This window comes from Planococcus citri, chromosome 4 (genome assembly GCF_950023065.1).
Source record: "Planococcus citri chromosome 4, ihPlaCitr1.1, whole genome shotgun sequence".
Taxonomy (NCBI): domain Eukaryota; kingdom Metazoa; phylum Arthropoda; class Insecta; order Hemiptera; family Pseudococcidae; genus Planococcus; species Planococcus citri.
The window spans coordinates 1,995,838-2,013,459 of record NC_088680.1 but is presented as its reverse complement, the minus strand read 5'-3'; the positions used below and the strand labels follow the sequence as shown (position 1 = coordinate 2,013,459).

General features: G+C 34.7%; 1 protein-coding gene across 1 annotated transcript in view; it reads left to right on the top strand.

The window, feature by feature from the left end:
* The window catches only part of LOC135846057 (sodium-dependent nutrient amino acid transporter 1-like), a 95,035-nt gene that overhangs the window by 29,920 nt on the left and 47,493 nt on the right, over positions 1–17,622 (top strand). The window contains exon 2 of the mRNA XM_065365032.1: positions 2,497–3,120. Within this exon, the coding sequence (XP_065221104.1) occupies positions 2,497–3,120 (624 nt within the window). The remainder of the gene's footprint in view (positions 1–2,496; positions 3,121–17,622) is intronic.

Genomic DNA, 17,622 nt, shown 5'->3' with positions numbered 1-17,622 from the left:
AAGGGGGGGCGGAGGGGGCCATGGCCCCCCCTTGCGAGCGAAAATTTGAAAGAAAACATGCAAAAATGGATGTTTTTTCGTTGTTTGGACTCATTTTTTCTCAAAACACATCATACTAATGTTATTTCAAGTTAGGACATTATTTAGCGCTGTAAATTGTTCATGCGATGGTCGCAAAATTAAAAATTTTCGCTCTCGCTTCGCTCGAGCAGTAATTTTGCCTTCATTTTCATGAAATCACCACACATCACAATAGATTTCCAGAAAATTACCCCTCATTTCGATTTCTCATGCCTAAAAATCTGGTTTTGCCCCCTCCTTGAGAAAATCCTGGCTACGCCACTGAATTCGGTCCTGAGTATTTCATGTCTTGAATTTGGCTTTGGGCATAATTTGATTTACAGTTGACAATATTGGTTTTTGACATCTTGTTCAGGTAGTCACGCTTTCATGTTTGGTGGGAGGGTGCAAACTCTCAGAGTCACTGTAAGGCCCTTGAAGCACTCTAGGAGCGCTTGTTTAACTAGTGGCCATTCAAGTTGGTCAAAGCCACACCCTAATCTTGGTACTGCGATTTTTGTGATGTTTAGCTCAACACATTTGGCTGCCAGAGCTTTCATTGTTCGTATGAAGTCTCCTATTGTCGGCTTGTCTTGGTGTCTTTCTTTGGTTACTGCATATAATCAGGGCTGTAAGGTAATTTATGTTGGTAAATTACAGCAGTATGTTACCATATTTTACGGTATTTTACCAAAAGTTTATTACCGTATTTTACCATTATTTACCCAAAAGCCAAATTAACACTTTTTTCCATCTTTCCTTCATAAATTTCCAAATTTCCATGGAAATTTATGATTTGAAAGTTACCAAAAATTTTCTCCATAAATTTCCAAAAAATGTCCATAGAAAATCTTCTATAATCTTTAGTAACACCTAAAACAGATGAAAATTTTCTTCAGAGGCAGGTCAGAAGTTCTGAACTTGGAAGTCAAACTACAAAAAATAACTCTTCATATCCAAATTAGTAAAATACCATAAATACCGTAAAATACGGTAATTTAACAGCCCTGCATATAATACATACATAGTTCCCTTTGCAGTGTATCTCCACCACATCACCCACTTTGGCACACCTTGACTTTAGAGTGTTAACATTGCCAAAGGCTCGTCAACCCTCCCAAGGGGTGGGTGGGGGATGCTTGGTTTTTCAAGTAACACACAATTGAATTATATATTTGAAAAACGAATCTGGACATGCGATTTATCGAATAGTATGTTTTCGAGGTCGCTGAATACGAATACCAACTTATTTTCTGGGTCCAACTCCTCAAAGCCCTTCTGTGCCCCAAAAAGGGGGTTAAAATTTTGAAAAATCGTGAAAAATCGAGTGATATATCGAATGGTATGTTTTCGAGGTCGCTGAGTACGAATATGAGCTTATTTTTTGTGTCTCACCCCCCAATGTCCCTTTGTGCCCCAACAAGGGGGCCAAAATTTCAAAAAATCATCAAATAAAATCGAGTGATACATCAAACGGAATGTTTTTGAGGTCGCCAAGTACAAATATGAACTTATTTTTTGAGTCCCACCCCACAATGTCCTTCTGTGCCCCAAAAAAGGAAGTTTGCTTTAGAAGGTCCCAGAGGATCGGCGGGAGGGTGCAATTATTCCTATTGTCATATGCTGAACTATTTCGTTTTGAAATATTACTCATAAGTAATATGCCTTCCTACTGTTGAGTTTGAGTATTCTTGAAGCTCTGATATTCCCAGTGAGTCAGCCAGTGCCATTCATGAAAAGAATTACAGCCTGCGATTATCAGCGGACCTATAAACGAAGCCAGAGAATTGCTTGCGCGTTGGAAATGTTTGTTTTTTTCCACTTTTCATCGGTCTGCAATTTGTTTTTCGCTAGGTTGAGTGTCGAGTAAGAGTCACCGAAGCATTGGTTTAAAAGTGACGTATATTTTCTGGCCACTCGCACTCCTGTTTCTCGAATGTTTATTCATTCGAACGAATTTACTAGCCCATGCGTAGAAAGAAGCCAATGATCTCAACCCGTTCGCTTCTCCTCTCTATGTTTTGATTTTCAGCATAGCTTGGGTCAATTTCCTCTGTTCGTACTTTACACGTAATTGTTTTTCTCTCTCTCTCTTTTTTTTTTTTTTAATCTTAAGCAAAATACTCGTACTAATAGATTGACTGTTGACAAACGGGTGGCCAACCATAGTAATCTATCGTCAATGGTAGTTGGTAGGCTACGCTACAAATTAATGCTCGATTATCAGCTACGATGACCGAGCATTGGTCCGTAGCCGTAGATGCATCTACGTAATTATTCAAATGTCCATCGAGCGTATCGTAATACCTACTAGATGTCGAAGCCTCGTGCGGTGCGGTTTTTTTTCCATAAGCTGTAATATCTTGTAGCATTATTATTCCCCATCGAAGTGCAGTACTAATTTTTTTGGTTTTTTGTTTTGTTTTTTGTTTACAGCTATACGGAAGCATATCTCCGGTACGTCCGACGGAGACGACGGCCAAGGTGATCGCTTCCGAAGTGGCTGTCGGCGAAAACACGTACTATGGTTCGATCCGGCCAATCGGCGACGATTACGATTCGCAAAGTATGGCCGGAACGCTGCGACGACCGCCGTCGTCAATTTTGGATGCGTCGTTCGCGACGCAACAGGGTCACCACCACACGATGAATACGACGACGAGCAGTACCGCAGCAGGCGCAGGTACTCCTACGGCGGTGATGGCGTCTATGTTTAACGATTGGAGCGGCGCGATCGAAGGTGGCGCAGGTAACTTGTCGACGGTGGCGATGGCGATGGAGGTGGCGGCGGACGACTACGATGATCGACTAGGAGAGTACCACCATAACCATAGTACGAGTAGTACGGCGGCGGCAACCACCGAGGCGAAATCACCTCCGTTATCACTTCAGTTGTTCATTAGTTCGTTGAGTGACGCGTTGAGCTATACGAGTGCCGATACGACGACGGCGACCGAGTTCCGATATAACGGCGGCCCGCAAGGGTCTTCCGTGCTGAATGTCACGCCGATGGGATCCACCACCAAATTGATCGCTTCCGAGACTTCGTCTAATTTCAAGGTACATCTACATACCATTTTCAAGCAATTTTTTCTACCAATTTTTACTCCATCTATGTGTTATGTGTTCGAATTCGTGCAATCGTGCATAATATTGTGCTGTTGTTGTGTCGAAAATCGTCTGTAATTTGAAATTTCCTCGAATCCGCGACGACAATTTCTCCTCGGTTCAGTGTGGTCTGGTTTTCGTACACAATTTCAAGCTACGAGTGACGAGTGTGCTTGTGCTTTGTGAACGAAGCTCGTGATTAGAATTAGGTGCACTTGAACGCGAAATACGTAATAGGTAGAGGTACGCACCTGTATTACCTGGTGGAAAATTTTCACGTTTTTTTTTTTTTTTTTTTTTTTGGTATTTTGAAGCCACCGCATTCGCGTTTGTCAGCTCTCTGTCTGATAAGACCTAGAATTGTTTATTTTTTTGATCGAATATCATTCTCCTGTGCTGGGCCTGGTTCTCTTATCGTCGATGTGTGTGATTTTCAAGTACCTAATTGCGTGTGATGTGTGCTACACTAATAATAGTGCTGTTTGCATATGCATACAGTATAGGTGTATACCTGTTTATCGAAAATTGGCCACGAAAACAGCCTAATATTGTGTTCGAAAGTAAACAAATTTTCAAGTGTTTTTCGAAAATCAATACGCAATTTGCTCTCGATACGAAAAAATCGACCTGGAACGACGTAATTCAACTCGTAGCTTTGAAAAGATTACTGATACCTATGTAGGTACTTTTTGTATTTTTGGGGATTCGAGTCAACAAGGGTTGTCAAAAATATGGAAATTCTTCAATTTTTTGGTCGAAAGAGTAATTTGAATATCTGAAATGTAGTTTGATTCATTTTGATCTAGTTTTTTGAGAGTTAATTGTTAAAGGAAAAATCTGAAAGAGGTTTGGTGAAATGATATCAATTGATAAGGGAATCATTACTCTTGAAAATACTTTGTCAATTTTGATTCAAATTTTGAGCTTTTTCCCCTAGTTTTTTGATCGTTTTTCAATGGTTTTATTCCACTTCAACAAGTTTCAACAATGTTTTATGCAATTTTTGTCCGATTTAACTGAAAAATCGTCGATTTTTGGCCATTTTTGATCATTTTCGAGTCAATTGAAACAGTTTTTGAAGATATTTTATGCAATTCTGCTTGTGTTTTTTTGGTTTTTCTGGTATTATTTTTCCCAAATTTTGCGATGTCGAGTCAAAATTTTGTCATTTTCAAAGAACAGAAATGCTTTGAAAAAAAAAAATCTAAAAATTGAAAAACGAAAAATTCAGATGGTTAAATATTGTTAACCTCTTCACCCCCCTACTCCCAAAAAAATATTGGAAACCCCCACCCATAACACTGGAAAAGTGAAACGTTATGGTATAAAATGTTAACCACTCTCTTCTCCCCCCCCCCAAAAAATTGTGAACTTGAGAGTACTTCGTGAAAAATTGAAATGCTAAAATATTGTTAACCCCTCCCAATCAAAAAATATTCGAAACCCCCACCCATAACACTGGAAAAGTGAAAATTAAGGTATAAAATGTTTAACCCCTCTCCTCCCCCCCCCCAAAAAAAAAATGGTGAACTTGCAGAATACTTCGTGAAAAATTGAAATGAAACGGTAGAGATATTTTTGACACTCCCCCCCCCCCCCCCCAGGTCACCGAAAAAATCTCAGAATGTCCATAGACATTGACTTATAGAATGCTGAACCTCCCCCCCCCCACCCTCTCCCTTCCCCATAAAAAGTCGTGAAGTATTTGAAAAATGCCTTGTCAAAGTCATGTTTTTTTTGTTTTTTTTTTGGATAAATTTGATTGATTTGTGGTAATTTTTAATAACATAGATAATTTTTGAAGGATTTTAGTCAAATTTAGCTACATTTTTATTTTATTATTTTTTTTGCACAAATTTTGAGTTTTTGTTACATTTTGTGTGACTTTTGCTAAAATTCGTTTCATTATTTTCATAATATTTGATTTATTTTACTGTTTACTTTTTTCCATTAACGTGCCTTTTTTTCTTAATTTTGAAAAAATTTTTCCAATATTTTCGGGTTTTTTTTGACTTTCTGTTCAAATTTTACGTAGCTGCGTAACTTTGAGCCATTTTCAAATATTTTCACGGCATTTTAACAAATTTTTAACAAATTTTCACGAATTTTTACGAATTTTTTAATCAATGCCTATTTTCATCGTGGTAATTTTTAATAAGTTATGTGTCAGTTGAACTATTTTTTATGATAGTTTTTACGCTGTTTTGATGAAATTTTATTCAATTTTGATGGGATTTGATCAATTTTTCGTAATTTTCGACATTATTTTTTTCGATATTTTTGTAATATTTTGTTCTAATTTTGCGTGATGGTTGATGTTGCATCAAGTTTTATTATAATTTTCAAAATGTTTGCATGATATTTTGACAAATTTTCAAATCATTTTGATAACCTTTTTGCCCCAAATTTTTCGTGTTTTTATTGACTTATGATGATGATAATAAAAAAAAAAAAAAAAAAAAATGATCGAAGCGTTTTTTGGAAGATTTTGATCAGATGTCGGAACATTTTTTTTTAATTTTTTTTTTTTTGGAATTTTGATGAAATTTTTTGGTAATTTTTTTGCCCTGGTTTTGTTCCATTTTCAATAACGGTCTCATAAATTTTCACAGACATTGTTTATCACATTTTGTATAATTATTGCAAAATTTCGTTTCATTTTAACGATGTTTGATTTTATTTTTTCTCAATTTTTAACAGCTTGTTTCGATATTTCTGGCATTGGTTCAGTGTTTTGTTCTTAATTTTTCTTGGCTTCGTCAATTTTTAGCCATTTTCAGTCATTTTTTGTAATTACGAGTATTTTACCTCTTTTCTTTTTTGTGAATTTATGATAATTTTTAATTAATTGTGTATCAGTTTAGCAAATTGTTTGGTTCCAAATGCAATTTGGACAAAATTTCATCGATAAAATATAATTTCTGGTAAGCAATGATGTGAACAATTGAGAAAATATTTTGGCCAAATTTCCAAATATTTCGAGCATTATTTTTTTGTAATTTTCAATCATTTTAATAATGTCATTTCAACTAGTTTTTCCCATTTCACGAAAATTTCATCAATTTTTGATAACTTGAAGGAATTTTTATGCTTTTATGGTAATTTTTAGTATCTCATGGGTCAGTTTTACTGATAGTTTTGGTACTACCGAATGTAAAGACAAAACTTCATTAAATTTTGGTGATTTTTTTGTCTTGAAAATAATTCATTAGTTTTTGGGATATTTTTATAGCATCAGAGCTTTTTTGAAGTTGAATCTTGTTGAAAAATTTATAAAATTATTGGTAAAAGGTTTCTCGGTGTAGTTTTCAGTTGTTTTCGTGAAATTGTTTTAATTTTTGAGGAGAGGGAGGGGAGGGGATGTCTTAGTTACTTCAAAATGAGTAATTCGAGGGTACCTCCTGTATTATTTTAAGTGCTTACGTTTCGCATATTTACGCCAAAATTTCCAACTCGGTTGATCCATTGTTCGTTGCCAAGATCGTGTTGAATTTCGAGATAATAATACGTAATCTTTATCGCTGACTTGTGATATGAAATAATTATTGACAATGAATGAGGAAAAACAACCCGCAATCGATTTCAGTTTACTGTTTTTCAATAACTTACATAGGTACAGTATTGAGAAAAGTATGTACGAGTAGTATGAGAATTGAGAAGCTATAAATTTACATATTTTGTGGATACGTGTGTAGTTAAGTAAGGTTTTCCCTGTTGAAGTACCTAGTTTGTTTATTTGCGAGACTTGTCGATGCCACATCGCCTTGGGGAATAGGTATATTCCTACTTATTAGAAATTTATATATTTTATTTCGTGAGGACCTTGAAAGTTGCAAAAAAAAAAAATTTTACAGCAGGACTATATGTATAGGTAACACACTAATGTAATACGCGTACAAAATATTCAGAGGTAGTAAAAGAAAAAAAAAAGTTTGGTAGCAGGTATCTTTACCTACATAATATAGCTACCTGAACCTACTTATACGTAGGTAGTAGGTACGATGATACACGTGTAGTCGTGTACTTAATCCATTCATGTGTAGCGATAGTGTTTTTATTGGCCAATTTTTTCGTGTTATTCCTTACCTATTTCGAAATACGAGTGTAATACTGCGTAATCTGTCCATCAATAAATATAAGAGTAGGTACCTAGGCTACCTATATCTACGTTAGTTGGCTCTAAATTGATTTTTGTTGATAGCGATATTTTCACTAGGAATATTTTGATATAGGTATTCGTTGCTGGATGAATTTTTTTTTATATCACACTCGAACAATATTGTTTTTCAAGAAGTTTAATGAGGGAGAAGGAGAGTATTTATGAAGTCGTTATGATGAAAGTTCGTTTAAATTGCTGTGGATTGATGCGTTTGTTTTTGAAATTATTTGAGCAGACAGATTTGAATGAGCGTGGAAAAAAAATTGGGTGATGAATTTCGCATTTTGAATTTCGTAAATCTTTCGAATGTTCAAACAGAATATTTCGGCCAAGATCTGCGTTGGTTGTAGGTAAATTTTAGTACGTGTAATTATCGTAATTATTTATATCAATCGATTACGAATGTGTTTCAACTCGGAGCGTATAATATTGCGAATTGTAATTATTTTATACCTTGACTGTGTTGTGTGTATACGTTGCCTTCTCGTTTTTATTTTCCCTTCCAAGTTTCAATACATTGCAGCGTCAAAATACTCGTATGTAATAAGCGTGAGCTATATTTATATTTTATAATTCTATAACTTATACTCGTATATGTGCTTTCGACCTTGCGTTTGGAAAATTGCAAAGTACTTACACTCGGTGATTAAATTAAACATTAAAAAATTTCCCGATTCGGCTTAACTGTCGACTACTTTATGTAAAGCGAGTATTACAAAATTATTATTATTATTTTTTTGGAATGAACTTGCTTCGATGTGACGTGTATTGTAACTTTTGGGAGTGATTTGCCCAGGGTGTCCCTGTCCAGTGTCCATGTGTCCAACAGTTACCTATGCTTATTCTACTCCTACTCTCTTTAGGTAATTTTTGCCTACTTGAAATTCTAAACGATAGAGGTATAGTTTGAAAAATATACTTACCTAACAAGGGTACCTCTTGAGGTGTCACACTTCGATTTGAACGGGACCGCGATTTTCGGAAAGAGCATAGTCTAAAACCTCAAAAACCAAATTTTCAGCCGCCCAAGTTCATTTTTCGATTTTTGGCGACTTTATGAAAATTCAAAATTGACTGTTTTTGGCGATTTATGCTTTTTTTTAAAAAGTACGTACTTGATCAATAAAAATGGTCAAAATAAGTCCCAAAGCTAAAATTAATTACCCACATCCAAATTTCACCATTTCCAGCCATTCTGGAGCCTCCTACGCGATTTTTCAATTTCTCCAGAATTTTGAATTTGCTCCAGAAGGCGTGAATATGAAGTTGGGCAGCTAAAAATCGAGTTGTGTATTATACTCGACCTGTTTAAAAAGTTTATCTACATTTGAGCCGATTTTGAGAGTGACACCTCAAGAGTGGTTTTTTGACCAGCTTTTTTCAAAATCAAAAAATCCAAGAAATCAAAAGATAACCGTTTGTGAGGAAATTTTTGGAACTTGCACGAATTGCTGTATTTCTTCAAGAACTAATCCCCGGAGCGCAAATTCTACCGTTTTCAGCCGTTTTGGAGCGAGAGTGACACCTCAAAAAAACACTCTTGAGGTGTCACTTTCAAAATCGGCTCAAATATGGATAAACTCGTTAAACAGGTCGAGTGTAATATACAACTCGATTTTTAGCTGTCTAACTTCATATTCGTGCCTTCTGCAGCAAATTCAAAATTCTGGAGAAATTGAAAATCGCGCTGGAGGCTTCAGAATGGCGGGAAATTGTGAAATTTTGATGAAGGGGGGGGGTTAGTTTTGGACAAAATACTGCGATTCGCGTGAATTTCAAAAATTTCCACTTAAACGGGAAACTTTTGATTTTTTTGATTTTTTAATTTTGAAAAAAGCTGGTCAAAAAACCACTTTTGAGGTGTCACTCTTAAAATCGGCTCAAATGTAGATAAACTAGTTAAACAGGTCGAGTGTAATGTACAACTCGATTTTTAGCTGCCCAACTTCATATTCACGCCTTCTGGAGCAAATTAAAAATTCTGGAGAAATTGAAAAATCGCGCTGGAGGCTCCAGAATGGCTGGAAATGGTGAAATTTGGATTTGGATAATTAATATTAGTTTCTGGACTTATTTTGGCCATTTTTATTGATCAAGTACGTACTTTTTAAAAAAAAGCATAAATCGCCAAAAACAGTAAATTTTGAATTTTCAAAAATTCGCCAAAAATCGAAAAATGAACTTGAGCTACTGAAAATTCGGTTTTGGGGGTTTTAGACTATGCTCTTTCCAAAAATCGCGGTCCCGTTCAAATCGGAGTCGGACACCTCAAGAGGTTCCATTGTAAGTATTGGAAAGTCAATTTTGATACTTGGAGCAATTTTAGGAATTCGGTGATTTTTTTCAAGTGCTTAAAAGTCAAGTTTGATACCGCGAAGTTACTTCAGCGTGAGCAGGAATTTCAAAAAATTAGTCATTTTTTTAAAAAAATATAAAAGTCTGGTATAATGTCGAGAATTAATGGCAAAAAAGTTCTATACCTTGCGAAAATTGTTATCAAGTTCCAATATTGTGCCAAAATCGCCAAAAAAGCCCAATTTCTTACCAAAAAAAATGTCAACAAGTCCCAAAATTGGATACAAAGAGTCTCGTTTTCATCCTGCCGAAAAAGTCAAAAAAAGACCTGTTTTTATCACTCGTAAAAGTTGTTAAAAATTCCATTTTTTTGGAGATGCAATCAAAAAGACTTATTAAATTTCCAAAAAATACCATTTCTTGTCAAAAATGTCAACAAGTTTTGAATTTTATCAAATTCAACAAAAAGACTTATTTTTCTGTTTTGTCAAATTTAGATTAGGGATGTTTATTTGCAAAAATTTCCATTTATTGCCAAACATGTCAATAAGTCCCAATTTCTCTCAAATTCGTCCAAAAAGATTCTGCTTCTGACAAATCATGTCAAAAGGTCCAGTTTTTACTTAAATACTTGTTCAAAATATCAATTTTTTGTGTCAAAATTGCCACAAAAAAAACTCCATTTCTTTCCAAAAATGTCAAGAAGTCCTAATTTTTGCCAAATTCGCCTAAAAAATTCTGCTCTTGGCAAAACAAAATTCAAACTTCTTCATACAGTTTATGTATGTACCCAGCCACGTTGGAATCTTAGGAAATGAAATTGTAGATAAAAATGCAAAATCTGCCACAACCCTTTCTCCCCTTATATTTATCACAGCTGACGACCTCAAATCTATCTTCACCCAAAGCACACTTAAGAAATGGCAAAATTTTTGGTCCCTCCAAACCACAAACAAGCTCTTTCAACATAAAAAATCAGTCCATCCTTGGAAAAACCTCTCCCACTTAAACCGACTTGAAGAAATCATTATAATCAGATTGAGAATTGGCCGCACAAAAATCACACACAATCACCTCTATGAAAAGGCCTCAAAACCCACATGTCAGTTCTGCCTGCCAGAACTTATATCTGTCCAACACTTACTATTTCACTGTCCCTTCTTACACCAGCACAGACTATCCCTACAAATAGATGAAAGATCCCTATTCATACCAGACGACCCTTCCGAAATTAAAAAATTCTTAGACCTAATCAAAAAACTTGACCTTACCAACTCGATTTAAATCACACACGACGACAGGTGTAATAATCAAGTAATTACAAACACCCCAAAAAAAAAAAAAAAAAAAAAAAAAACATGAAAAAAGTTCAATTTTTACCAAAATATCCCATTTTTTGTCGAGTTGTTGATAAGTGCGTATTGTTTGCCAAAATGGCCAAAAAGTCCGTTTTTTTTTCAAAAATGTCAAAAAAAGTCCTATTTTGCCAAAATTAAGGGAAAAAAAGTTTTTTGATGAAGTGCAGATTAAAATATTCCGTTTCTTGCAGCAGTTGTTGAAAAATCCTATTTTTCTGTAAAAATTTCCAAAATGAGTCCCATTTCTTGCCAAAATTCTCAGAATAATCCTGGTTTGGCAAAATTGGCAAAAAATCAGTAGGTCAAAAAGTCCTAATTTTTTGTTAGAATTTTCAAATAGTCCTCGCTTTTTCTGCCCAATAATTTCTAAAAATATTATGTGTTTACGAGATTGCCCAAAAGCTCTGCATTTTGCTAAAATTGATTCAAAAGTCTTGTTTTGTTGTTGTTGTTGTTTTTTTTTTTTGATAGAAATATCAAGTTTTTTGTTTTTTTTTTTGTCAAAAATGCCACTATGCTTCTTTTTTTGCCGAAATATCCAAAAAGTTTGCCAAATTTCTCGGAAGCCCTGTAATTGTTTTTCTATGTACAAAAATGCCCCAAGAAGACTTTTTTTTTTGGTCTCCCAAATTTTGTCATGAAGTCGTATTTTTTTCCATTTTTCGATCTAACTGCGTTATTCATCATTTTTTCCCCTTTCTTTTTTAGAAATTTGAGTTTCTTCATCATTTATTTTCGTAATGCTCTTTGTAAATTGAATCATTTTTAGCGAAAAAAATTTTGGCTCTAATAAATTCAGACTTTTTTCTCTCCCAAAATGTAAAATTTGAAAAAATATCCCTTCAAAAGTCCCGTTTTAGCACGTTGTCTTCATCTGTATGTAACTTGTCTATTTTATAGAATTTTCATGTTTGGCGAGAATAAAACATGCAGGTGACACATTGAGCAACCATTTCGAACTCGAAAATGTCCCACAGCCTCCAGGTATTCGTTTTTCGGGCGACCTTACCACATTGTATTGGGTTCGGCTGCTGCAGGTACCTTGCCTATAAGTACCTACCTACCTACTTGTCGTAATTATTCGAAGAATTGAAATACTTGAACGATGCGTTGTCGTCGTCGTCGTCGTCTTCGTCTTCTTCATCTTCAACAACAATCAACTTTGTGAAGCAATGACAAACTGCAGTATGAATTGATGATGTTCTAGATTGACATAATGAGATGGTCATGTTTCGCTATTCATCTTCTTCGTCATTGTGTACAAAATGTCTATCTATGTAGAGTAGATGTACTCGTGACTAGTGTATATATGATCTTCTTAAACAGTTCACTTATTCAGTGCTGAGAAATAGGACCAAACAAGTGGCTGGCTTATACCTACTAGATGACGATTTGACGATAATTTCCTAGTTAGGTAGTTATGCAATCAGTGATGTGTATACGCGTCACTAGCCAGTAAAGCAGCTTCTTCTACGAGTGGTTTAATTATTAGATAAAGTAGTCTTGTTGTCTTCCTTCCTGCTAACTTGTAGCTTGTTCTGTGTGATGAGGATTTCACGGTTCTAATTTCAACACACATAAGCATCCATTTTGCTATACCTCACTTATCGCACGAGAATCAGCTACCTGCTCTTTTGTAGGGAGAATATGGCTTGATTGGTTTCGTACCACCACATGTAGGATTGTAGGTGTGAAAAAATCGTAATTATTCTCTACTCATGGTTTTATCGTCGAATATTTTCTTTAATCGTCAGTTATCATTTTTTGAAGCACTTGTGAAATTGAAATTGTATGAGAGTATGGGTTTAATCGTTTTTAAATATAGCTTAAGTGTGGAATTAGTCATTTTGGAAATGAATACTGAAATATTCGAGTTGAAGTAAGTAGGTATAGGTGCAGATAAGACTCGATGACGTACATTTTGATGAATGGGCTTTGAAAAGAAAAAAATTTCTACGAAATTAAAGAGGATACTGAAACTTGAAAATACCAATGTTGATTTCGCTTCCTCTGTCGTTTTACGTGTTTTTTTTCTCTCTATATTTTTTTGAATCGATCGAATGATTGATTGCGCTACGTGCGAGGAATTCTTCGCGCTCCAAGCTACTCGTGCCGTCATCGTCGCCGTGTTCATCTGCAATTATAAGTAGAGATATATGAAAATACAAATACGCGAACGTCTCTCTAAAAATCAAATTGAACCGGTTTATTGTGTCAAGCGTATAGAATATATATTTGTGTACGAGAGTGAGAGAAACAGACGAGGCAAAGGAAAGAAAACGAAACGCAAATCTTGTATAAACCTCTACCTGTATTTTTACGTACGTACGTGTGTGTGTGTGTGTGTCCGAGTGTATAAAAGTAGCTAATTAACTATATTTTGTTCTCCATTAGAAAACATACTGCTACGTGTGTGTTATGATACGATAATAAAACGACGAACGGGAGGAGGTAAGAGGGTCATTAAGACACGAGGCTATTAGATTATGGGGTTTTTAGCTGTTGTACGCGAATTTTCTGACTTCTACGACGACGACGACCAGACGTTGATTTGTGTGAAAAATTCTCACGATATGATATATGTACATACTTATGTACCTCTACCTACTAAAGTAACAAAGTACGTCTCCATTTGTAAAATTTTCGTGTGCAAAAAAAAACGAAAGAAGAAAAGAAAAGGGAAGCGACCGCGTATAAAAGACAATTTTGAGAAAATTTGTTACGCATTAAACGAGACAATAGCCAGGTTGTGGTGTGGCAGAAATTAGATTAATGTGTGAAAATTGTGATCAAGGTCGAACCTAGATCTCATCAGAATTTATGGACTATGGACTGGAGCATTGGAACTAGATATCGAAATCATCGATCCCATTTCGAGGCGAAAAAAAGAGTTGTAAAATGAGTAGGTAAGGATTTAAAAAATCAAAAAAAAAAAAAAAAAATTGGAAAGAGGTGAAGAGACATTGAAGAATAAAGTCTAAAAAATAAATTGTGACTTTCGAACTCAAATCAGTCTAAATTATTGCTGAAAATCGACTTGTCTGCGACAATTTTTTTGTAGCATTCAAGTTATTCTTTCATTTTGAAAAAAATAAAAATATTTAGTTAGAATCAACTCGTCTCACCACATTTTCGTAATTTTCCATTTTTTTTTTTCAAATTTGGAAATAATCTAACATATTTAATTTACTGGCAAAAAATGGTCTAAAAATCGAATTCGGTTGATATTTTTGTGGCTGAAAAAATAAAATTCAGTTGGCAATCTGTACATACGTAAAATCGTGCTGCAAAATTTCTGTCTAAACCTTTTTCTAGCATTTTTGAAAAATTGCAGTCGAAATTCGATTGATTTTCAGAAATTATCAGGAGTAGATATCTCTCCAAAAGTTGACTCAATTTTGGGCTCGAAATTCTATAAAAATGTTCAAAAATAGTTGAGGTAGAGATTTTTGATTTCCCCCCCCCCATTTTAACCCTTTTTGATGTTTGCAGTGTAACTTTTTCAAAAATCTTGAAAATCGTGACCCAATTTAACACTCAAAATTATTCTTGAAATTTGCTCAAGAAACATTTTTGTCAAAATATTCGAATATTTTGCGAAGTTTAGGCCCGTTTTGATAGATCGCACGACACATTTTGAAAATCGTGACTCCATTTTGAAAATGCTCGAAAAACATTTTCGTCGAAAAATAGATTTTTTAACTGAGTTTACTTGAATTTCGATCAAAATCGAGACCATGTGCCCCAAAAGCGTTGAGATCCAATTTTGAAAATTAGTTTGATGAAGAGCGTGATTCTTTTATTTTTAAAATATTAGCATTCTACCTTAAAGACTACGAAAATATGAGCTTTCAATTTGTAAGTTTAGTTTTGAGCTTTTTAGAATATTTTAATTACTGGTTTCGAATTGTATGTCTGTTCCGCTAAAAAATCATGATCCGATTTGTTCCCAGTTTAACCAAATTTTGGGATACGAGGCTTCGAAATCTGGTAGAAAATACGCCTCCCCTCAACCGAAAATTCCACAATTTTTTTAAATTTTGAAGAAATGTGGAGTAGTTGATTTTGGTATGGGTATGCAAAATATAAAAATTTGATTTAACTTGATGCTTGGCCTCGTACTCGTTTGCTTTTCTAGCAATTAACTAAGTTACTGGAGTTATTGAACGTTATTTTGGTTACTGAAGAAAATTTTTTTCGGATCAAAAATTGAATATTTTCGTATGTAAAAAAAAAAGTTGATACAGATAAGTGAAAAATTCGTGAAAGTACATTACACGCCAAGTACCGGGGGACTACCAGTTTAGCCGAGCTAACAGATAATGCACGCCATCTGTTAGCAGAATCAAAAAGCTGAAACTGGTTCGAGCGTCTATAGAGGTCAACACTGAGGAGCTCAGGGTCTCTAAACTACCCGGCTAGCTCCAAGGTGCTTGTGTAGATGTCACTAGAAAGCAACGGGAAACTACTAGTGGAAGCTCGAAACAACGTCGATTCCCCAGAATAATCGCAGTGGCAATAGGCATTCGCCTCACCCTGTAAGGGTACCACAAAAATGCGATTTCCAATGTCCTGTAAAGGACAAGGAACCACGACGACGACGACGACACCAAAAAAATCTCACCTTTTGTCAAAATTGGCTAGCAGTCTCGATTCTTGCTAAAAATTACCCAGTGTTTCACTCTTTTGACAAAGGTTCCGAAAAAGTATCATTTTTGACAATACGTAAATCAAAAAAACCCTACTTTTTGCTAAAATTTTCAATCTTGCTTTTGGCTGAAATTGCCAGAAATAGGTATTCCTTTTTCAAAAAATTAACGAAAATTCTCGTTTTTTTTTTGCAACATTTTTATAGATTGTAGCTTCTTGTAAAAAATTTTGAAAGGTTTCATTTTTTCTAAAAATTTATTCAAAAGTCTTGCTTTTTGCTAAAACAGGGTGTCTACCAGGTCGCTATGTCGCTAAAAGTCGCGAAAAGTCGCGATTTTGAAAATAGGTTGCTAAAGTCGCGAAAAGGTCGCGATTTTCGCCAAAAATACCAAAATGTCGCGAAAAATTGTCCCGATTTTAATTTCTTAAAACTTTTTGAATTATTAGATATTCAATGGTAATGCTACTGCCAAATTAGCATTTTAAATAATCATAAAAATTCAAAATTTCAAAAGCTTTCGCCCTCGCTTTGCTCGGGCATATTATTTCATTTTCTTTGGCCAAAAGTTGAATCTTGATGATAGAAAAATTGACTTCTCACATCAAAAATGATATTTTTGATTTCTGGAGAATTGTGAATTTTCGTTTTACCAGTGCTTTTGCCCTCAGTTGGCTGGGTTCGTACGGGCCATGTATGTGTATTTTTAGAAATATCTATTGTAATCTTTTAGAAATTATTATTAGATTGCTGGAGGAGCAGGACCGTCGAGAGGGAGAAAAGAGGAGAGTTTACCCCGGACTCGCTCATTCTGGAGGGTCCGACAAAAAAAGGGCCCGTGATGGAAGAAAAACGTGTTTTTTTACTTTTCAAAAGTCACATTTTCAAAAGCTTTTGCCCTCGCTTCGCTCGGGCTTGTTTTCTTTTCCTTTTACACATCAAACTTTCTGAAAAAATATCATTCAACTTTCAAACTTTTAAAGTGAAAGAATGAACTTCTTAAACAAAAAGAAAAATTAGTGGTTGAAATGACTAGAAAAAGAACAACCGAAGAAATTGAAATTTTAGTACTAAAGAAAGTTAAGTAGATGGAAAAGGAAAAAGAAAAGCTCAAAAATTTGGATGACTATTTATGTCACATGGAAACTATTGAAAGTTGTCCAAACCTCCCCCCTCCCACCACCCAATAAGTGCGAACTTTATTGGAACCCAATTTTTTTCGTTAGAAGATGGGGGGGGGGTACTGAAAAAAAGTCGCGAAAAGTCGCTATTTTTGAAAATTAAATTTTGGTAGACACCCTGTAAAAACTGCCAAAAAAATTTTCTATTTAAAATAGCCAAAAATTACCTGTTTTTTATTCAAAAAAACGCAAAACAGGTCAGTCTCACTTTTCGAAAAAAATTTGCGGAAAAATAGATTTATTTCTCTTCCAATTCTCAAAAATTGGTGATGTTTGCTACATTGTCAAATTTTTACTTTTTGACGAGGATTCGAATTCTTGTTTTTCAGCAATATTGCTATAAAATTTCATACTTATTTCCCAAAAAATTACCTAAAAGTCGCTAAATTCCAAAAAATTTTACTTTTTTTCAAAAATGGTTCAAAAGTCGCCCTTCTTTGCCAAAAATTCCCATAAGCCTTTCTTTTCGAAAAAACTGTCAGAGTTTCGCTTTTTGCCAAAGATTTGTTCCCAAAAAATGTCTCAAAATTTCTCGCTTTTCCCCAAGAAGTTTCAAAATAGTTTAATTTTATTTGAAATGTGAAACCATAACATATCAATTTTGTAATGTTCTGTTTGTTTTTCTCAGTAATTGTGTTTTTATACATTGAAAAGTTTTTCCTCGGGTTTTGTCATTTTTTTGGTTGAATTTTGGTTACTTTTTCGAGCTTTTTGGGTCACTAAAGTTATTTTTTTGAAAAAATCGAATACGAGCCCCAGCCCTGTGAAAGGTTTGCATCCTATTTTTGACTTCTGTGATCGATTTGTGGAAGT